Genomic DNA, 23,515 nt, shown 5'->3' with positions numbered 1-23,515 from the left:
CCTGTGTATTGTGTAACTGTGTAACTTGACACTTACCTCTTTCATAATTGGATTTAATGTATTACAGGCTAACAAAGATGTTAACATTTTGAATCTATAATTTAATGAAAACAGTGGTTAGAAAAATACTAGTGATTTTCATAATAACGTACTGAAGCAAATTCAAGCGCCTTTAATTTATGGGCTTGTTCTCTGTTCCCATTAATGGCAATGGCAAACCCCTGGAGCAGGCCTCTCAAGCATGTGTTTTTGACTATTAGCACTTCTAGGCAGGGATTGTTTTCTGTTTTGATTATACTCTATTTATTTTTACTGCTATAAGGCATCATGTACATTTGCGGCACTGTATAAATAATTATGTTGGGGCTTTAAATCCCTGAATGTTGTCTTCAGAGAATCCTTAATTTACAGTGATGTCAGGCATTGCTGTGAGAGATCAGCCTGCAATTTGCCTTATGTATTAACTGTTATATCTCACTACACTTAGGTCACTCACAGTATCCCTGCATGCATTGGCAGTGTGATGATTAACAACAAGCAACTTGACAAAGAGAGCCCTGTCTCCATCCTTGCTGTGAATAAATGCTATGCAACAGCACAGGAAGGCACTTTCTTTGATGGAAGTGGGTTTGCTGCTCTAGGTAAGTGTCATTAATGGAATCAATAGCTTATTGAATTAGTGCTAATGAAAACCCATCAAGTTTATGCTTAGATGCAATGAACATAATTAAATGACACTTCATTCAACTATTGTATATTCTGGGTATGTATTTCTAACTAACTCCTTCCCCCTTTACGTCCAAGACTTCCCTCTTCCCACTTGCCAATGACTGGCAGTCTGCAAAGGAGTCTCTGACACAAGTGAAAGACCTAACTCTTCTCCAACTAAGGGGAAAAAAAAAGTTCTGTGTGTGTGTGTGTGTGTGTGTAAAAGAGTTTAAACTGGTGTAATTTAAAGGCTGAGGAATCAGAAGGTATAAGGGAGTGAATTTGAAAAAGGATGGGGTCACTTTACACTTTTTCCATAGGTGCTAGAACTGGAGGTGCTGCGAGACCTCCTGGCTTGAAGTGGTTTCCATCATACGCAGGGTTTACAGTTTGGTTCAGTGGCTCTCAGCACCCCCATTATGCAAATTGTTCCAGCACCTCTGACTTTTTCTGTTTCGTCAACATATTGAACTACACCAATGTAAACTCCCTTAGATCTGCTTAAGCCCAGGGTACTGATGTAAGAGTCTAAATGAGTGAAAGGGAACTTCACCGCATGTAAGGGAATTTTAACTCTCACCACTTTACACATAGTTTCTGAATTTGAATTATAGTCTACAAACAGCTTTCCAAAGACTCAGCAAAAACCCTGTCCATTCAGGTTAGTTATCGTGCCTATTAATTATCACATGTACTATTGATTACTTGTCACAGTTCAGAGCAACTGCACTTGTATTCCCCCTCCATGCAATGGCACCCTCTCTTAGGGTATGTCTACACTGCACTCTCCTTACACCAGTATATAGAGTACATGCACTGCATGTCCCCCTAGGAGGGGTATAAATAGCAGGGTAGATGGTGAGGTACTGCTTATAGGAGGAAAGACATGCTTAAACCCAGTGGATATGTACCCTATACATCTCTCTACACACCCAAGGAGTGCTGTTTTTAGCAGTATGGTGTCTTGTGCCACTGATGGAATCTTTCCTCACTGCAGGGAAAAGCTCAGGCAGTGGGGAAAGGCTTCCCCGCTGCCGGAGCTTTTCCATGCTGCCTCCCTGCTGCCAGTCTTTCATAAACAGCTTAATTGCTCACAGTGATAAGTTACCAAACAGTTTTATCTAAGCAAATACATTTATTCTTAGGGTAAAAGCATTACAGCAAAATAACATATTAAAAATAATAAAGAACCTACACACACACTAATAAGTTTACCAGAGATCACTCCCACCATTTCCATAAGGATTCTGGCCAGTGTCAGTCCTTTGAACCCTTCCCTAAGGATTGGACACCCCCCACCCCCATTTGGACAGAGGGTTCTATCTGTTTGCTACATCAGAAAGAAGGCCTTGGATCAGTTTAAACTCTGGCTTTTTATTCAAAAGTCCTTTATTTGTCTGTTGGCTTCTGGAGAATCCACTTTGAACTAGTATAGGCAAGCTTGCCACAGGCTGCCACTCTCTGGGGGGGTGTTTCAACCTGAGAGAATTTGCCCACTGTTCTTAGTTCCTGGAGGGGCTGTGGTTACTCTCTCCCATGGAATTACATACAATCCCTGGCCCACAATGATACATAAACTCAATACGATACAAAGATATTGGAGAACATTGCCATATCTGTCACATTCCTAATCTTTTACTTTATGCTTATCGTTTATTTTTCAGTCAAAGAAGGTTATAAAGTCCGATCTGATGTGAACGTTACGTTTGAGTTCCGCACCATGGCTATGAATGGAGTTCTTCTTGGAATCAGTAGTGCTAAAGTAGATGCCATTGGACTGGAGATTGTGAATGGCAAGGTGGGTTGCATATGTAGGGGACACTCACTAGGGGAGTTGAATTTAGGGATAGTTCTCCAAGGCTTGTGCAAAATGGGAAAGTCGGAAGTGTTGAGCATTACATCAGTAATAAGTGATTAAACCGAAAGACCAGGAGGCAATGTGATAGAAACAAAGATGTTGCTGTGATTCATAAATACAACACATAATCTGGGGCAAACATTTGGTCACAAGGAAGGTGGGCTCACATCGTGAGGTTCACCACAATGTGAAGCAGCACGGAGACTCCTCATCCTATAATTACTGACCATAGTACTTATGTCAGCCTGAAGAGTTTGTGCTTTCCTTTCTAGTTGGACTCGCTACTATACTGTATATGCTGTTTGCTGGACCAGCAAAATACCTTTCATATATGTTGGTACCCTTTTCAATTAAGCTAAACTTGCCCTTACCCAAGCATGCTCTTGCAGAAAGTGTTTAGCTGCTGTGTCTTAGCAAGAATTTTGTTAGCATAGGTGAAAGTCCTATTGTTATTCTGAGATGAGAAATTGCCAGGAAATGGAATGAGTCACCATTCAGTATTCAATCATTTTCTTTTAAAATGAGGCTGAAGAGCTTAGAGGAAAATATATGTAAGAATGTTGGATTAAGTTTCCCTGTTTCTTTTGCTAGAAGTCTTAGTTATTTATAAAGCTGATTTAGAAATCCATCAGTTTAATTTTACTTAGGAAAAGAAAATAGTACAAGATTTAGTCCCTTTTTTGGTTACAGTTAAAACAAAGGAGAACTGTAAATCTCTAAAACAGGATTAATGTAAACAGATGAGGCCTTTTAATTGAATTAAAAACAAATTCTGTGATTACTTTTCAAATATAAATTATATTTTGGAATTTATATTTCTTTCTGTATACAACTGACAAAGCTAAAAGCTAACAACATTATTTATTTAAAACTTTTCAGTGAGTCTGCCTAATTATACTTCAGCAGTGAAGAGAAGCATGAACCAGCTCAGACTAACAGAACCCAAAGAAAACACAATGGCTGTTTGAACCAAGCCATCTCATAAGCACTATTGTAATTTACAGGGAATGTTTTTCCATTAAGTGATTTTTTTATGGAGGTGGAGGCTTTTATGCCTTTATCTGAGACGTGTGCGCTGGTGGGAGTGTCCACCACTATTTCCCCCCATACATACCCTCAACCTTAAGGCTTCATGTCCCAACTATCATCTCTTCAGTTGTAATGGAATGGACACTGCATCCTTGGACACCTTAATGAATATGGAAAGTGGTAGCATTACCAAAGTATCGTTAGGTTTTTGAGAGTCCCAAAGCTAGTGGGAACATTGCAGGGAAGAATCAGGGGATATGCATATAAAAACATCTCTTTATTTCAGTAGATTAAAAAAGGGAAATATTTGCCAACTACAAAAATGACATAATTTAAGGAGTTAATCTGCTAATTTGTACCATGAATAAATAAGTAGTCTAAGCTCACTGCAAGAGCCAGGCTTCTGCCTCCTCATGTTAATTGCAATAGTCCTCGGGTTCTCTTGAGAGGGAGCCTGTGGCTGTTCAGCTCAGCCCTCTGTACATCAGGAAATTTCTCAGTATCTGCTACCCAGACAATTTAAAATCTTCTTCATCCCAAAAAAAAAGAACCAATTTACATGTAATGCCATTGACTAGGGAGCTCATTACCCTATTACCATAGAATAACAATTCCTTATCCCACACCCTAATTTATCCGTTTGCAGACAATGCCAACAAAATTGCTTATCTAAATATTGAAGATTTCCTAGAGCTGGCTATGTCTGAGGTCAGAGTTCCCATCTTTTTTACAGGTACAAAATTGACCAGCTGCTAGCCATGCCTCCATTATAGGGAACTGCAATCTTTATGGTTAGTACTCCGGGTAATTAATTGTGTTCTAGGTCTCACTGGTCATTATGATTCAGCAAGTTACACAGAAAGTACCTTGTAGCAATTAGTACTTAATTCCCCACTCCAGTACAAAATAAATAAGTAAATAATACATTGCTTTTAAATATTTTTCCCAATTTGCCCTTGTTTTTGGGTAATATTTACATGTTTGAAGGTCAACACAAAAATTTTGTCTTTTAGCCTGTTTAAACCAAAAAGAAAAAAAAGAGAAATAGAAGCACACATTCATACATCTGTATCCATGCACATATTGGCACTGACCTAGTGGTTTCTCATCCTGTACATAACTGCTGCCATATTGAAGCAATTACTGGACATGATGGTCTTAGTACTCCAGTGTAAGTCAGGTGTAATGCCTATTAAGTCAGTGGAAGTATACTAGCGTAGAAGAACCAGTCCCCATATTTATACCAAACATTTATATCTCAGATAAAGAATTCCTAGCTTGTTGAATGTATCATGGTTAGGTTTAGAAAATACTTTAATAAGGATTTAAACACCATCTATTAAATTGGTTATTGGGCTTTGGTCACTCATTAGTCATTTATTTTAAAAAAAAAAGGACTCTTTGCAGCAGCATGACTGTGCTTTTATTCAATCAGATTGCTCCACGTGTTCTTACTGTCTGTGTCATTATTGGCATCCGGTTATTTGTTCAGGTTTTGTTCCATGTCAACAATGGAGCTGGCAGAATAACAGCCACATATGAACCACAAGGTGCAAATAGCTTATGTGATGGAAAGTGGCACAAGCTTCAAGCAAACAAAAGCAAGCATCGCATTGCTCTGATGATTGATGGGAATTTGGTTCAGGCTGATAATCCCCACATCCAGTCAACATCTGCAGATACAAACAATCCCATTTATGTTGGAGGCTTTCCAGGTATGTACAGTAGTATTTCTCTCTGACTAAATAGCTAACAGTTCACAAACTGCATAGACCATAATAATTTAGTGAATGTAATGTGAGATCAGCTATGCTAAGATCCTACTAACATTTTTGAGTCTCCAGAACTTACTTTGTGGGGGATGGGTTAACTCCGGTCATGAAAAATTGATTCTGCCAGAAATTCTTTTGATTTATTGAACGAGATCTATTGAATTTGGCACAAGATGGTGTCAATTTACACTGGCCCTGCCAAGTCTCAACCCTAACACTGGAGGAGAGTTGTACCCTGTGAAATACTTCCCTTCCTTGGGGTTTCCATGGAACGGGGCCACTTTTCAATCTGAGGCGACACAGGATCCTCACGTGCGGAGCATCCTGTGAGGGTGTGCTGTATCAACGGGCATATCAAGGCATTCCCCCTCCCCCTCCCACCATCTGTGTAGGCATTTATACCATGCTCACCCGCACTTGTTGTGGCCACACCCGCTACATGGCTAGCACGATGCATTATGGGGCTGTGCTTGTCCTCTGAGATCCCTCCTTCTCTGCAGCGGAGGGGAGGGTGCCAACTACTTGGTGTGACATTTACTGCGGGTGACTGTGTTACCCCTCTGCCTTAGTAAGAGAGAGATTTGCTGATGCTAAGCTGAGTGACAGCTCCCTGTCATCCCCACTTGTTAGGCACCCCAGACAGATTTCTCAGGAGTCTGCCAGCCCTTACTTTGCCTTACAGGTAAAGCTTGGTACACCCCAGACCCCTTGAAGAATGCTCCTCCATGGTATCCAGCCCCATCACTGGACACTCTCAGTAATTACCAAGTCTGCTGCCTCCAAAGAGACAGTGTACACACCAGGTTACACACCAGCATTCACGCTTTGCTGAATGTTACAGCACTGAGATTTACTTAGGATAAAACAAAGTGAAGTCTATTAACAAAGATAGGGGCCAGCAGCAGCAGTAGTTTGGGTTTGTGGGAGAGGGCTCAGGGCTAGGGGCAGGGGGCTCCCAAATGCATGGCCCTGCAGCTTCTGGGTGGCAGAGGGGCCGGGGGGGAGCTCTGCGTTGCCCGCACCCACAGGCCCTACCCCCTTCGGTTCCTGGCCAATGGGAGCTGCGGCAGCCAGCACTTGTGCCCTCCGCCACCTAGGAACTGCAGGGACACAGAGCCAAGTAGGGAACCCTGCCAGCACCCCCGCCCCGCCCCCTCATCAGCAGGCATCCTGGGCAGTGCACCGTGGCCCAGCCCTCTCCCCCAGCACCAGCAGGGTGCCCGGCCACCTCCCCCAGCACCCGTGGCACCCTCTGGACTGCCCCCCCTCCCATTTTAGTTACAGGTATTTTTAGTAAACGTCACAGACAGGTCACAGGCCGTGAACTTTTGTTTACTTCCCGTGACCCGTCCGTGACGTTTACTAAATATACCTCTGACTAAAATGTAACCTTACTTATGATGACCAGTATGGTATAAACTTTTATTTGATACCTTACATGACATTTTTGATAGATAAATACTATGACAACGTGTTAGATGTAGTGAGTTAGGAGTTGCTCTTACAAACGACAGTGAAACCTTTACAGTTGTCATTGAGAGGGTCATACTTGGGTCTGCGAGGGACTGTTTCTACAGGCCAAGATAGACGCCAGGTGTAAATTTATCATTAGGTCTCATTTGCTCTGCACAATTTTCTTTTTCATATAAATATTTGTCATTAAATTATAATAATGCCAAGAAAAATAGAGTTTAGTGCTTTTAAGATTAAACTGTTCTGTAGGCCATAATTAAACTGTACTGTAGGCCATTAAAAAGATTGCATTTGTAACATCAGAAAATTGGCTACTTTGCAAGCAGGGTGAATATATTTATTTGCAGCTTTTTAATACCTATACTTCTATTGAGCCTGAATAGACATCAGACGATGATGAATTATTAAACAAAGTGTGAAACGCCCACATACATTTTTCTTTGAAACAGCAGTTATTATTAGAACACCTAGGCCTGTGATGGGTTGAACCCCTTTGTCTTCCAGTGGAAAAACACTGGCATTCGGGGGGGGGGGGGGGGGTCCAGTACCGGGTGGCTCAGTCACATGTCTTGGCAGGGTCCTAGCAGCCAATACTTGTAGGCTGTCTGGAGCGTCCACAGGAAGACTAAACTCTTCCACAGTCCTTTGTCTTTTGCTGATGGGCCATCAGCCCTGTCTGGCTTTGCATTGTTGTACCTGAAAGGTTAGTTGTGGGTGACACCCAAAGTAGCACATTTGAAATATAGATACATGGTCAGTGTTCCTAACTTCAGATACAGAAATGAGAAATGGGCATGCAAATTGGATAATCACATTCAGTAAATCATAACCTTTCCAATGATATCTTACATGAGCCATCTTGCACAAAGTATATCTTTTATGCCCTATCCATATTATAAGCATATTTCCATAAAGAATATGGAGTGTAATGTCACAAGGCCTACTTGTTATGAAGAGCTTAGATTGATGAAATCTACAGAGCAAACATGACTTTTAAGCATTTGGAAAGCTTTGGAATAATACTTTGCAGTGTTGGAGCTCAAGATAGTTTACAGCTACTAATGAATGATTCCATCAAGCATGGCTACTGCTTGATCTCCTAGGATTCCATTGAAGGTTTTATGGGGGTTATGTTTGTTTAAATGGTGCTAATGCAATAGTAATTGTTCCTCTAGCAAGATTCCTCTTGGAAATATGTATCATAGGTGCAGACAAGGGAGATACTCACCTACCATAATAAGTGGTGCAGAAAGCATTCAGTGCACTGTTTCACCTCTTGCATCATGCAATAGAGCTGATCTCTGTAAACAGTTCCATGTAGTTCAGCATGAAGGGATGGACTGGGGGAGCAACTAAGGCCAAAAGAGTACAAGGTATTGCAGATCTAGCAGCTGTAATGTCCTGGTAGAAGATAGACTGGGCTCAGACCAGCTTGTTCTCTAACAGTGATTGCGGCATGGCTATCACCTCCCTTCCCTCAGGCTGAGGTGGATTTCTTTCCCCTACTGCTGTCTGAATTGCCCATCTAGTTTGGCTGGTGCAAGCCACCTGGCAGTTTTTGAAAACTCTGAGTCTGAGCCTGCAAGCACTGAGCACTTCCTGAGTGGTCTGAGCATTCTCAATTCCCACTGATGCTGGTAGTGGCTGGTGCTCTGCTGGCTCTCTTTTTATGTCCAATGATTTTTATGAATAATTTGTAAGCCTGGCACTTGCTATCATTCTCACATGCAGCTTCCATCCCCTTCCAAAAGAAGCACATTCTAGCTATTTCATATTTTCTTTTTCAGCTGATATGAAGCAAAACTGTCTGACAAGCAAGAACTCGTTCCATGGATGTTTGAGAAACCTTAAGCTGATTAAGGGCCAACTGGTAGAATCCTATGACTTCAGCAAAGCCTTTGACCTGCATGGTGTGTTTCCTCATTCGTGCCCTGGGTCTGAGCACTAAACTTCAGGGAAGGATTTGGGGATCGAGATAGGTTTTTAAATTTCTTAATGAAGAGGTGATTGATTTTTTTTTAAATGAGAACCCCATGTCTCTCAGTTACTTTCCAACTCAGGACAAATATATTTAGAAGTTCTATGCTTACATTTTTAACTAAAACCATTTTGTACAACCAATACCTCTACTAAAATGTTAACAGCTATTAATTGGGTATTTTTCTTTTTTGGAAACTTTGATTAATCAGTGTTTACAAGGCATGTTCTGTTTGCTTGACAGTATTTTGTTGTATTGTATATTGGTCTTTTATAATAAAAATAAAATTGGACCAGACAATGAAAATACAATAGAATGTGCATTATTTCATGTGCTGTAGTAGTTGTCCATTTTAATTGTAAGAAAAGAACCAGATACTATGAAGTGCATAATTGTGACAATATAAAGCAAATAATGCTACTATACGGAGGGCAACTTAACAGATGACTGGAATCCTCCTATCTGTTTTCTCTTTCATATTTGTTTTCTCTGTTAGCTTTTATTCCATTCCATTTTGCTCTATACCAAAATTTAATACTCCCGCCATCCCTTAGTCAGTATAGAAGACCCTTTATTATTGTACTATAAATTTATACAGTATATATTAGTACTATAAATATATATATATAATAATTTATATTTATATATATATAATATAGTACTATAAAACTGTAAATTTGTCCATGCACTTCCCTAAGTGCTCTCACAAAGGGGCTGCTTTTAAAATAAAATGGACTCATTTCCCAGGTAACCATGTATTAAAAATGCAGTGAGAATTTTAATGAGACGGTTAGTTTACATTGTTTTTATTTTTGTCATGGATAAAATACAATGTACATGTTCTACATTACAAATACACTACTATGCAGAGAGTGGAATTTATTGTAACAAAACAGTCAACATTCTAACAAGGAGAGGTAAGGAAAAACATACATACAAACATTTGATTTACCTAATGGCATCATATTATTTTCCAAGGCAATGACCTATTATGGAAAACTGTTTTTGTTTTGGTTTGGTTTTTTTGCATAATTAGGGTTTCTAAAAACGGATCTCTTACCTAACATTCAACCCCCCTATGATTCACTACAGTTGTTTTGAATATGACCAGGTATAAGATCAAGGAGTGAGGCAACGCATCCAGTGTGCAATTTCTTTCTTAGCAAGAAATATGTCATTCTGGTTTTTAAAACTGGCTGATTTCCAGATCTTGCCCACTGAAAGGAAACATTGTTAATGCAGCATCATCAAAGGCTGTGAGGCAAGTAGAAGTAGGCAATGCTACTACTAAGGACGCTTTGGAATAAAATGCTTCTAAGCCAGAATGTTTTTTCCTGGCAAATGCAGTGAGGTAGTTTACAGTGTATATACACATTATAAAGACATTAGCAATATGAAAAGGAGTTGGATTGTTCCAATATGTTTCTAACTACTTCTTACATACTTCTCTATAGCTAGTGTGTTGATGCAGAAAATGATCTTTTTGCAGCCAATGGAGCGTGTAAACACTTAAGGCATCTCTGGAGGTTATTGAATAGGTTCTACTCCTAAACATGTTCAGTCCCTTATTAATATTTCACTGCACAATTTTGTTACCTAACAAACCAACATGTAACAACTTTGAATGAAACTGCTGCTAATGGAAGCGGAAATCCAGAAACCTAAGCCAACCTTTTCAAACTGGTAGGCCTAATGTCAAGACCCCATGTTTGAACATTTTGACTGTAATATTTGTTTTCCTGTTAGCCAATGTGGCCAATGTAAAACATAAGTAACAACTCCAACTACAATAAGTATGACTTAGGCAATTAGTTCCTTCTCTCCTTCATGTCTATTGGAATTTTACTTTTTAATTCAATGACAGCAAGATTTTGGCCCTATATTACCAGTCTGTATACTGTTCGAAGAATCTATTCAAACTGCTCATATTTATGTGGATTAAAGTGACAGACAGTTTTAATTAAAAAAGTAACATTCCAGTATCAAAGGATGGATTTACTTAAATCAAATTTGGCTTTCTTCTGTCCCTGTGCAAAGAGGGGAAGTGGCTAAGGTATTCCAAGCAGCCTTCCTTCATTTGTAACACACAGCGGTATTTATTTTAGGAAGATGTCCAGTGGAATCTACGTTTGAGAGTCCAAAACGTATAGAGTAAGTTACAGTCTGAATGCTTGGGGACAAGGTGGAGAAGTTGAAGGCATTTGAATATACTTTAGAAAATGTTATCTTGGGTTCTACATTTTAAATTATTTAGCAGATGTGCGGGATTTCTGTGAAATCATAGAAACCCTTTCAATGGTAATAAATATAATATTACTTAGTACTTCTATCCTGCTCTTCACATTCAAGGGGGATTTTCCACATAAAATCCCTAGGAGCTGTTTATCCTTTTATAAGATATCTTTACAACTCCTGTTCAGCTCACAGGGTTTGCACGCACATATCTGAGAGCAGAATTTGACCTGACCTCATTCTTATGCTCCCCTCCTGAGAAGAGTATTATTAGTCCTATTTTATAGTTCAGAACATGGGGGCAGAGGGATTAAGTGACTTGATCACAGCAGGAACCAGTGTAAAAATTAGTACTAGAACAGTTGAGCTATTAGTCTTGGGACAAACCACTGGCCCACATCTCTCAAAGACACGTGACTAAAGAGTTGTGAAAACAAGAAACACGTTGTTTTTATTACAGCTGTACTAGAACTATCCTAGCTAGAATTGGGCAGAGATTCATATTATGCCCTGGAGCTGGAGAAAAGCAATTTTGCAAAATTTAGGTGAGGGTACCGAATGTTGTTAAATTTCATCCTACCCTGTAGCTTGAAGAAAGGAAACCAAATTCTGCCCCCTAGATGCTCAACTCAAAAAGTGAAATATTCCATATGCCACAGGTTGGCTTCGCTTACTAAGTACCACCAATAAGGTTGCACGGGTGTAGCGGAGGGCATGCTATATAGTAATCTGAGGCCTAAAGTAAGGTTTCAAAATATATAACAATAGTAATTACACAGATGTAGCAAACCATCACAAGTTACATGCTCTGTCATCAAGATAACATATTTTACATTTATTTGTGGGACACAGCTCGTAACAGTTATCGATTGCTACCTCATAAATGAAAGATTCTTTCTCTCCATATTCCTGTGGCCAATTCATGGAGGGAAAAAACCACCAAAGTGATTGTACAGGTCATACCACAGATGAATTTATCATACAGTAAATATATATCATTCAAATTTAACAAAGGATATTTCTGACAACTTCCTGTTTTTGCAGCATGAGAAAGAAATTTGTGATTTCTAGAGCATCCCCACATCTCTTGCAAGCATATGTCTATGCATGCAGTAGAGTACAGCCTGATCATGCCTAGCCAGCTGGAGAGCTCTGAGCACTGCTACTGACTGGCTAAGAATGGAGCATATTCTAGTAAATAAATTTGTTATACTGTCTCCCCAACCCCATCCCAGCCCGTGTTTGTCTGTCTTGACCAATTAAATCTCATCTTTTAGACTGCATGCAATTTGCAGCAGAGTTAGCTATTTATTACTTGTTTGTACAATGCCTAGCACAGTGGGGCCCAACCTGGTTGTGGCCTTTAGGCACTACAACAAGGGCAATGTTAAATAATAATAAATCCTACTTCTCATCAGAAACTCTTCTTCTCCATCTCTATGAACAGGAAAACCTAAAACCCCTGCCATAGGACACAGGTGTCAGGCAAGATCTTTCTTCTGAACACTGCTGACAAGACTAAAAACTACGTTCATATTAAACTAAAATAGACTAAGGAAAAACAATTAGCCTAAAAATGAGAAAAGACTAGGTTCTGGAGAAAGGGTAATGTCTGTAACTGGCCCTTAAGACATTCAGCACACATATTAAGACAATTAAGCAGAAAACATTTTAAAGCCATGACTAGTCAGTGAAAACTGGAGTGGCAAGACTAGTGGCTGTCTCAGAGCCCCATCACTTTTACATGTGTGTGTAGGGGAGGGAGGGAGGGAGGGAGAAGGAAGTATTGTTTAATTTGTGAGGCAGTGGTGCTACAAATACATGGGTACGCGGTCAACGCCGGAGAGAGATGTATCAGAAGGCTGATAGTAGTAACATATACAGTACAACATACATAAACAGTATGTTTGTCTTTACACAGTAGTTCTTTCTCCTCAGTATCAGCTACTAATGAGGAGTGAGTCAGCCGCACAGATATTGGAACAATGGACGTTTTACTTTATAAACTGGTTTGCTTTTGAAAGAAGGGTTCGAGTTTATCACATAAACACATTGTGGCACTGCTGTCAGTCCAGCTCCCACAGTCCATGTTTAATCGATACGTTTCCCTTCTTGCATACCGTGGTGATTCTTTTGCATTACCTTGCAGTCGGTAGTGTTCACTACATTCTAGGATGTCACCTGTTTATAGAAATGTGTCTTCTCAGCATCAAGTCAAGAAGTGAAAAAAATACTCAGGTCCACAAGCTGTTTCTAAGTACCTCTGCTCCTTCCTCATTCATGTCTATTGAAGAACTGGCACAAATATAAGCCATGTGACTGTCACCGTTGTATAATGTTCCATAACTTGGAGTAACAGCTCTCATTACCTATCTGGGATATGAAAAGGCTCAATGGTAAAGTACTTGGGAGGAAAATATATAAAATAAAAAATGCTTTGGTTTCATCTGTGGCCAGGTCGTCTTGAGATGGAAAGCATCGTTGCCATCTTTTTGGCTTTTTCCAAATCACTGAGATGTGATATCTTTGCAAGCTTCAACTTGATTTTGGTTTTATCACCCATTCTGCTTGAGGATTTGCATGGTAAACATCTAACATGTATGCATCTGGGTCCAAACAATGCAGTCCTGAAACAAAAATGAAGAATAATTGTTCATATATTGTTCTCAGTATGCTGATAAATCCAACAGATCTAGATTTTCAGACGTGTGCTTGAGCAAGTTTCCAAACTGTACAGAAGCAAGTCAGGTTTTGTGAGTGCACCTTCCAACTTGAATGTGCATTTAACAGGTGGCTTGGAGGGCTGGGTTGCCTAGTGGCTAGAGCACACGGCACTCAGCCCCACTGCTTGGTTGAGGAGGTACAGTCTTTAAGGCCAGGGGAATAGGGGCACCCAGGTCCACCCTCTCCACCAGGTCCCAGCCCAGGGTCCTGTGTAGATCAACCCCTAAATGGCAGGGGACCCTCCCAGTAGGGAGTCAAAATCCGCTGTCCTGGGCTACTTGCCACCAGTCTGTTCAGTTTGGGGCATGGCCCCTCTAGTCCAGTTTGCTGGGCAGCCTCCTTCCTGTAGTGTCCTCTCTTGGGTGGTGCCTTGCCACAGTCCCAGGCTTCCTTAGGTGGGGCAGCTGCATGTTGGTGAGGGCAAGCCCCACAATGTCTCTGGGGGTTCTCTCGCTCAGTTACCTCAGGTGCTGGAGGCTCCTAGGTCTCCTTTGCAGTCTCCCTTGGCTGGGGAGACAGTGCTTACTCCCTGCTGTCTGCCTTGTCTGGCTGGCTAGTGCTCCTTCCCCTCAGACAGGGAAGCAGCTACCTTCTGCCTCTTCCTCAGTCAGCCCTGAACTGAGCTACATTCTTCTTTTCTCCCCCTCAGGCCTGCCACCAGGACCAGCTCTAGGCACCAGCAAAGCAAGCACGTGCTTGGGGTGGCACAATTCCAGGGGCGGCATTCCGGCCACCCCCCCCCTTTTTTTTTTTTCCCTTAGGCAGTTGCGCTCTTGGAGCTTGGGGCGGTAAATTTTTTGCTTGGGGAGGCAAAAAACCTCGAGCTGGCCTGCCTGCCACTGGCAGCAGGTCTAAATGGACGGGGCTAGCTGGGCCCAAAGGCTCTCTTTAACCTTTGCTGTGCTGGCTGGCAGTTTCTCTGCTTTATCATAGTACAGAAAAGGGTGTTTCTGAAAATCTGCTCTACATTGTTTCTAATTAATGATCAATCTCCTGTCAGTTGCTGGTGATCCTGGAAAATTCTTTGCACTCCATGTAGTTATAGACTCAGTGCACCAGCATTGTGGCTTCACTATAAACAGGGATCATATTGTTGCCATGAACATAATTGCAGGTGTCCTTACTCTGCATAGCTCTCTTAGCTTAGGACTGTAACCAATAACCTTCCTTCTTATGCCTATATGTATATACTGTTTCTTACTGGCATTGATCAAAAATAAACTCTACGGTGCAGATATACTCCCATCCGGGCATGCACTGCCCAAGCAAAGATTTAAAACTTAGTCCAAAATAATCTTTAGTAAGAAGGGAAAAAGGAAAACAACTTAGTTGTATAATATTGAATTAAAAGCTTTGTTTCTTGGCCTTTTGGGTAAGGTCACATTTAATTTCAATGCATTCTTACTATCCTATTTATTCCAAAGGTTGCTCAGCACTATACAGAACTTGGATATAGTCCTGCCCCAAGGAACTACAGTCTAAATAAACACAGGCACCACTGTGTTTCTATCTCAAGCTTTGGGGAGGGTCTCACTGAAAGGTATCAAGGGAGAAAAGAGATTTGAGAAAATATTTAAATGTAGGGAGGGAATTTGCTGGCAAGCAAGGAGAAGAAGGGTGCTCTAACTATTGGGATTACATGGAGGAAGGCATGAAGAAGGTGGGAGAGAAGCAAGCAAAAGGTCAGGTGAACTTGACAGAAACACAGATATTGACTATGGGTCCTGTGGCAATGTCTTTATCAGGTTGTTATAAGCTGAACTTGGTCACTGAACCTTTTCTGAAGCCCTTGAAGTCAACAGGAATCTTTCCATTGACTACTGGGCTTTGGATTAGACCCTATATCTTGCCCTTCATTCTGCAGATGGACTGCAGTATAGAAGATTCTACTCTGTAAAGATATCAAACAAATGGAGTTATTTCAGAAGAATTTAGAATTGAATTTTAAGAATAATGTTTACCTATGTTTCCTCCAATTTCATATAAACGTTGGATCTGGACTTTCGTGTTCTTTGATGATGCATGGCTATCATGGAGAAGAAATTGAGTTTTAGTCTTTTATAGTATAATTGTGATTGCATACATTGAAAATGACCATTATACCATAATCAAACAAGGAATTCTATATGTCTTGTTCCAGTAGTAACAAATTTATGTACTGAATATAAGCATTTATATCTCATTCAGCACTATAGAATATTGTCTACAGAATGGAAAGTATATTATAATAGCAGAATTAGCTATAGCCTCTAACAGTGGTTCTCAACCAGGGGGATGTGTACCCCTGGGAGTACAGAGAGGTCTTCTAGGGGGTACATCAAGTTTCAACTCATCTAGATATTGCCTAGTTTTACAACAGGCTACATAAAAAGCATTAGCGAAGTCAGTTCAAACTAAAATTTCACACAATGACTTCTTTATAGTGCTCAATATACTATACATTAAAATGTTGTAAGTACAATATTGATATTCCTATTGATTTATTTTCAATTATATGGTAAAAATGAGAACATCAGCAATTTTTCAGTAATAGTAGGCTGTGACACCTTTGTATTTTTATGTTTGATTTTGTAAGTAAGTAGTTTTTAAGTGAGGTGAAACTTGGGGTACGCAAGACAAATCAGACTCCTGAAAGGGGTACAGTAGTCTGGAAGGGTTGAGAGCCATTGGCCTATAATAGGCCAGGTTCTGCACCAATTTTTACCTTGTTAAGTTTCCACTGAACTGATTAGGATTCTACGGGGTGTAAATTAGTGTAGGAACTAGTTTATCTGTGACTGGTGGTATATAGAATGTCAGGCTGATGGTATAGTTATTCTGTTATTAAAAGTGGTTTTAAAAGGACTCTGTAAAATAAAAATGGTGGTTTGGAGCAACAAATACATTAAAACGATGGCAGAACTCAGAATATACTGCTATTTTAGTTTATTTTTTTCTCCTACATAAAGCCTTTTGGCCAATTCTGCCCTCAGACATATGTGCATAAGTGCCATTGAAGGCAATGGAATTCGCACATCCAATTGATCTCTTATTTTGCATTCTGTTTCTGTGATTACTTTTAGAAGTCTTAATATATCAACAGAGTAACAAGGACAATTGCCATGTCACATTATTATGATGGAGAGGGTTGTTATCATCTTAGAACTGTCGTTGTAGAGTTGTTATGCTAGCTATAACTAGTAAACCTGTATTATCAATACAACAAAGGATTACTGCAGGCAATTTATGCCAGATTTATTTTAAGAACAGAACTATGTAATAGCACCAAAGGACTTTGCTAAAGGACTTTCAGAATAGGGCTCGCAGACTTCCTTTTTACCTCTTATAAATACTAACACTGGTATTCATTTGCACAAATAACAAAAGCATTAACATTTGCATTAGGGTTTAAGACAATCTTTCCAGCTTATGACTGGAGAAAGCCTAGAAAAATATATTTTTCAGCACAGGCATAACAGAAGCCAGATTGATTCTGTAAAGGTGCCAGTTATTAAGTAGAATTTGAAGAGCAGAAATCAATCAGAATTTTTTATGGACTGACATTACCATAATTACTGTTGCCAGTGTAAAAAGAAAGCATTCTAACAACACAATGGGGCCTCTGAAAAGGGACAGCCTATTCTTTAATGACTGTGAAGATATTACTCCAGAAAAATAGAATGTTTTGATGTCCTCCTGCTTTTACCCACCTGTTTGCACAGTGAAATCGAGCCAGGATGTCTCTGGCTTTTGTTTGACTGTTCAGTTGAATTGCCATAGACACTTTTGAATGCAGTGGAGCATAAACTCTTATCACCCCCTCTGGTATGTGGGTCTGCAGACACAGGGAAAAAAAATGACAGTTCCCTCATGTCAATATTCAGCAGAGTAAATTTAGTTATATATTGTCATAGCTCAGCTCCGGGGCAGTTATTCAAGCACTTTCAAGTTTACTTTTAAAAATTAATTACATGGATTGCCTGAATCGTTAGAGCAATAAATCTATGAGCTACAAATCATATATTTCATATACTCACATAGTTATATATTTTATCTAACAAGGTAGTTCACAAAGGTTATGTTTACACTGCAGCGTACGCCCAGAGTTCGAAGAACTCAAATTAGCAGACCCTGGGTTTGTTAACCTAGTGCTTGATTGTCTACACTCATTTGTAACCCCAAGTTAGGAAATCTTGAAACCTGGCTCCCAACCTGGGGCTCCAGCATTTACATCCATATCCCAGACTTCCTAGCGCCCCGCTACAACATGGCTGCTCTAGCCCTTTATTCGGGGAACAGCATGGGAAAACATGACAGTCCACCAAACTTTACTGTCCAGAGGACAAGAAAATTGACCCCATGGGACTATGGGGATACTTTTGGTAGATTCCTAAAGCACAAGTTCAGTGAGACAGTGTCTACGCTGCAAAAGCAACAGGGCTTGAACCCTGGGTTCCAGCTTGACTCGGGCTTAGACCCTTCATTCCCCTGGGGTCCTGGCTCTGAACCCTGATTTAGTATAATTTGTATGTAGACGGAAGGGGGACTAATGACACCCAAAAAAATCAAATACTGTGGCATGCTTTATGTAAATACATATGGAACATACTATAATCTCTGATTTTTAATTGCAGCCAGAAATAAATCCAGAAGTTAACTGGGATCCCTATAGCACAAACCAGTGGACAGGCAATTGTTTAAAAACTATATTATATACTTGAAAATATCCTTTCTTCCTTTCTAAAGAAGAAATTCCCCACAGGCAAGGAGACCAAGTTCACTCTTTGCCCTCTCCACCACCTCAACAAGATCCAAGTTTATACACAGCAAAATAATAAAATCCCATATGGTTCCTCTTAATTGATATATGACCTTGTACAGAGTTCAGACCATCAACTATAAAAGTTTACTCATTCTTCCATGGTTAATGGCAGGATAAATCAATTAGTAAAGCTTGCTTCCTAATTCTAATCTAGTTAATACCACCCTGAGTAGAGAACAATAGCAGTCTCTCGGCCACTTTTATCACTGCATAATTTAGAACATCTGAAAGATGCTGGTTACATTAAATGCTTTGAAATTTAACTCACTTATTCAACCATTATTCACCCCCAATTTTCCTCCCCTATTCCAATTACTTGGGAATGCCTATTCCCTTACTTGTCAGATACAAAGACTTTTGCCATCTGCTGACCAGCTTGTATTTCAGAATGCTAAAGGTATCTGGATGACTTATAATTTTTCTCTCCCAGAATAAACTGGTTTTGTCCCATCACTTATAGTATGAACATAAGTCTAAAATGCAGTATCTTGTACCAACATTTAAAACAGATATTCACCACACATACATGTATATGCCATTCACAAAACACCTGTGTTAGCTCTCCAAACATCTGAGTGGGTAAAGGCTAATCAATGACTCATACATAAAGCACTTCCTCATCTCTTTTCCCCAATGTCTACTCTCTCTGTTTCCCATATTCTTTTAGCATATGGCTATACTACAAAAATACCCTCGTGGCAGCGAGTCTCAGACTTACAAGGCTGAATAGAGCAGGTGCTTGGACCCTGGGCTACAGCCTGAGACTGAACATTTACACAAAAGTCTTTTTAGCCCCATGTTGTGAGTCCTGCAAACCCCAGTCAGTTGACCCACTCTGAGACTGGCTGCTGTCAGTCTTCTTCTGCGGTGTGAACAGCTCCTTGACGTCTTTCCCTCAAACCCTAATCTCCTCTCTTGTTCTTCAAGTCTATGCCAGGGCTGTAGAGCCCTGGACCAGCTCCCCAATTCCTCCTCTGACAAAGGTCCATGGAGGAAAGCAGCTCCTCATTCTCCCATCTTCTAAATAGCAATGGAGGAGGCCCAAAGGATCCCTGGCCACGTAGGTTACTACACGAACAGCAACAGGTTGCTGCGTGCAAAGCACCAGGACAGCATGACTACTTTGCTCAATGGCTTGTCACCAAGCAGCAGAACCATAGCCAACCAGACAAATGCATGGGTACATGGCAACCTAGCCCAGATCCAGGTAAAGCTGATCTATTCTAAAGCAGGCCCACCACTTAATCTATTGTAATTCCATGAATTTGCTGACTCTCATCAGAACACTCGGCATTTTGTTGTAAAGAGCAGCCCTCGTTTTCTTTCAGAACACATACTGTAAAACACCACTGGAGGAATTGGCCAAAAGGGGGTACTTTAGACCAATTCAGTTAATATCCTCCCTTGCAGAACTCAAGCACAGAACTAAGGCTAGTCAGAAAACAAGAATTCAACTTCATGAAAGATTCTGGGGGTTTGGAATTTGCTTTCATTCTATATCAGAACAAAAAATAGACCTTTTGAGATTTTCCATGAAAAAACATATGAGAAGAGAGAACCAATAGTCCTCTGACTAGGGCACTCACCCGGAATATAGGAGATGCAGTTCAATTCCATGCCCTGCTCTCCTACATTTGTAGTGAGTGCTTTAGCCACTAGGATATAGACCCAGTGTCTGTCTCTCCCACTCTTGCCCTATTGAAGCTGTCCTTATTTGGAGCTCTTATTCACTGAACCTGGACCTCCCACATCTTAGGTGAATGTCCTAACCACCAGGTTATTCTGGAGTGAGTCGGTTTCTCTCTGTTTTGACCAGAAATTTCATCCTGGACCTGAGGAAACCTTCCAGAGAAAATGGCACTTTCCAAGAAAAAACATTTTGTTGAATAATTCCCAACCAGTTCCACACAAAATCTCTGTTATTTGTCTTAGCAACATGTCAAGCCCCAGGAGCACAAGTCCCAAAACAGCTTCTCGCGCATGAAAATCCAATTTGCTTCAGGCTTGTCAGATTCTAAAGTTAAGTTTCCAAATCAAGGGTGTTTTTATTTTAAATGAAAACATTTTTCTGTAAATATAAAGCTTACTATTCTAACATCTTAACTCACGTTGCTCCTCTCTGGTAAAACTTATTTGCCTCACAAACCCCTATATTATTTGTTGTTATTATTATTTATTTGTATTACAGTAGGGCCTGAAAACCCCATAGGAAGTGTCCTGTTGTACTAGGCACTGTACAGAAAAGAGCAAAGACAGTCCCTGCCCTAGAGACCTCTCAGTCTCTGCCAGACAGGATGTAATAGTCAGATGGGGAAGGGGTGGGTGGAAGATGAGGTAGAAAATAAACAGTTTAATTGAAGGAAAAAAGTGAGAGCTTGCCACTTGCCTAATCCAATGCCAGAGCGGAGTGATTTGTTAGTATTGCAACAGAGGTAGATTTCAAGGAAGGATTTAAATTGGATGAGGTAGCAGCTTTATGAAATTTGACAGGAGATTTTTCCCATGCACGGGAGAAAGCACCAGGGGGATTGAAAAGACATGGCGACATGATGGAACTCAAAGCTACCATTTAAAAATGTTATGTCTTAATGCACCTCTGATCTTTCAGGTCTCTCTCGTTCCATGGTCTTTCTCCTCAGCAATCTTCTCACACCCTTGTCAAACATCATCTGTCTCTTGGTGTTGTTCATTGTAGCCTCATTCATCTTTCTCACTTGAGAAATCAGGAAGGATGGGACCTAGAGAGAGGAAGCCAAGGCTGAGTGTATGCAAAAGGATGGGAGGGAAAACCTTCCCCCTGTGCTCTCTTTTCCCCTTCCCCGCCAAGTGACTTCAGTGATTGTGAGAGATGATAAATTAAAAGCACTGGAAATTGAGTCCTGTTTATTCCCAGAAGAAGTACAGCATGGGCAAATTTCCCCAGTATCACTCAGACACCACGAGGGATGAAATGATCATTCATTTTCCATGCCCATTCAATCTATGACCTCTCTGCTGAAGCAGTCAATAAGGATGCTTACCAATGCCAATTGCAATAGTATCTTTTAGATCTATCTTGGGGACTTACATGTCCTCCATTACCATAGTTCCTGAGCACCTCAAATCTGTAATGCCATCCTAACATCATCCTGTGAGGAGCAGAAGTACTATTATCCTTGTTTGACAGATGGGGAACTGAGGCACACATAGACTAAATGTTTTCCCAAGGTCAGACAAGCAGTCTATGGCACAGCAGGGACTTCCTGGGTCCAACACTGGTGCCTTAACCACTGGGCCATCCTTTGTCTCCTAGAAAAGGAAGTGAGACTGCCAGCACATTCACATAGACCACCAAAAGCCACCAGATGGTAACGACTTCTGATCAATATTGACATGGACTGGATTTGAGTGAGTAGCCTTGAAATGAATGACTCCATCCAGTCCTCAAAAAGGTTAAGGAAAGAATGACAAGCCAATGAGTAAAGCTGACCTCTATTTTCACGTCCTCCCTTTAGTAATACAATAAAAGTGAAGAGTCTCACACTTGCTATGTAGAAGTAAAAACACAATGTCACACTGCACATACATGGATGTAAATAAAAGAACTACCAAGTTTGAAGACATGAAACAACCCCTTCTGAAAATGGCTTACAAACAGAATTTTGGACTGACTTAAAGCTAGCTGGTGGTTACATTAATCGAATCACAGTATATTAATGCTCTCTCAAGCTTGCATAGCAGGCGACCACAAGGCTAATGGACCAAAGCATTGTACAGAGATTAATTTCACCATTGTCAGTTGGGTGTTCCAGGCAGATATTGCTGCATGTTTCCTTGTGGCTGCTGCATTCAGCTCTGAAACCTAGAAAAACAAATATGGGAACCAAAACACATATACTGTAGTCAGCATTACTCACTGTCCACAAGATGTCCTGGTACTTAATTAAAAGTCTCACTATGTGTGCCGTGGTGGCTGCTGCTTGCATCTCTTCTTGGTTTGCATGTTTGCCCTTGTAGATGAAGACGTTTGGTGCAACAATCATGGAAACATTCCATAAGTTCATTTTGTTTTTCCCTTCATTAGCCACTATCTTCTTCAGGAACTGCAGAAAGGCCTGGGAAAAGCAGTGCCACTCATAATGCATCATGAAATACAACATTAATACAATATTTTCAAATTCACCGTGCACCTGGCTAGAAAGCTGCAATCTCTCCTCTTGGATGCGGTACTTAGGAAAGCTATCTATGCCTTTGTGTTGTCCAGATTGGACTACTACAATGTGCTGTACATGGGTCAGTCCCTGAAGACCACTCAGCCATCTCTCATATATCAAGTATATATCATGAATAGATCTCATCCAGAGTCATTAAAGTCTCATTAAAGCCAATTGGAGGCCTTCCATTGACTTCAATGGGCTGTGGATTTGGCCCTTACTTAGCAGTGCTTCCTGGAGAGAGCATATTGCATCTCTGCTCTATAAATTATGCTATTTACTATCTGGTCTCCACATACAATTCAAGATGTTGATTTTGATCTATATGCCTTACATTGTTTGGGTCCTGACTACCTTAAGAAGTACCTCTCTGCTTAAGTACCAACCCTTCACTTCCGCCTGGGGAACTTCTGCCAACAGGCCCAGGATGTTATCTCTCGCATGATAGAAGTAAGGAGTTCTCAGCAGTGGGCTTCAACTCTAGAAATCACTGCTGCATGTCAGTGCCAATATCAAGGGCAGTTTGTTGCCCTTTTGGGCGCAGTGCAAGAATCATCCGTTTTTTCAGGCTTTCACTTGAATAAGTGCACTTGAGTAGGCTGAGCTTTTGTTGTTGTTATTGGGGAGTTTTTCGGGGGATTAATTCTGCCAGTTTGTTATTTTAGAACAGTATATAAACAATTGCCCGTGTATGATAAACACATTTTTAGAAACTCAGAAATGACACAACAGAAATTATGTTGAAGA

General features: G+C 40.5%; 2 protein-coding genes across 8 annotated transcripts in view; one reads left to right on the top strand and one right to left on the bottom strand.

Annotated features, from left to right (window-relative positions):
- The window catches only part of LAMA1 (laminin subunit alpha 1), a 155,182-nt gene extending 146,113 nt beyond the window's left edge, over nt 1-9,069 (top strand). The window contains 4 exon segments of the mRNA XM_073331559.2: nt 488-641; nt 2,373-2,506; nt 5,088-5,310; nt 8,628-9,069. Of these exon segments, the coding sequence (XP_073187660.1) occupies nt 488-641; nt 2,373-2,506; nt 5,088-5,310; nt 8,628-8,788 (672 nt within the window). The 3' untranslated portion in view covers nt 8,789-9,069.
- Nucleotides 9,070-9,638: 569 nt separating this feature from the next.
- The window catches only part of ARHGAP28 (Rho GTPase activating protein 28), a 91,622-nt gene continuing 77,745 nt past the window's right edge, over nt 9,639-23,515 (bottom strand). For 6 of the 7 annotated variants that reach the window (XM_073331548.2, XM_073331551.2, XM_073331558.2 and 3 more), the window contains 4 exons: nt 22,472-22,669; nt 21,170-21,313; nt 17,464-17,588; nt 9,639-13,677 (listed from right to left, as the gene is read on the bottom strand). In XM_073331548.2, the coding sequence (XP_073187649.1) occupies nt 13,494-13,677; nt 17,464-17,588; nt 21,170-21,313; nt 22,472-22,669 (651 nt within the window). In that variant the 3' untranslated portion in view covers nt 9,639-13,493. Of the gene's footprint in view, nt 13,678-15,735; nt 15,801-17,463; nt 17,589-21,169; nt 21,314-22,471; nt 22,670-23,515 lie in introns of all 7 variants that reach the window. The other variant, XM_073331549.2, reaches the window with a different exon arrangement.

Source organism: Lepidochelys kempii, chromosome 2, assembly GCF_965140285.1.
Source record: "Lepidochelys kempii isolate rLepKem1 chromosome 2, rLepKem1.hap1, whole genome shotgun sequence".
Classification (NCBI taxonomy): Eukaryota; Metazoa; Chordata; order Testudines; family Cheloniidae; genus Lepidochelys; species Lepidochelys kempii.
This window is presented reverse-complemented; position numbering and strand designations above follow the sequence as displayed.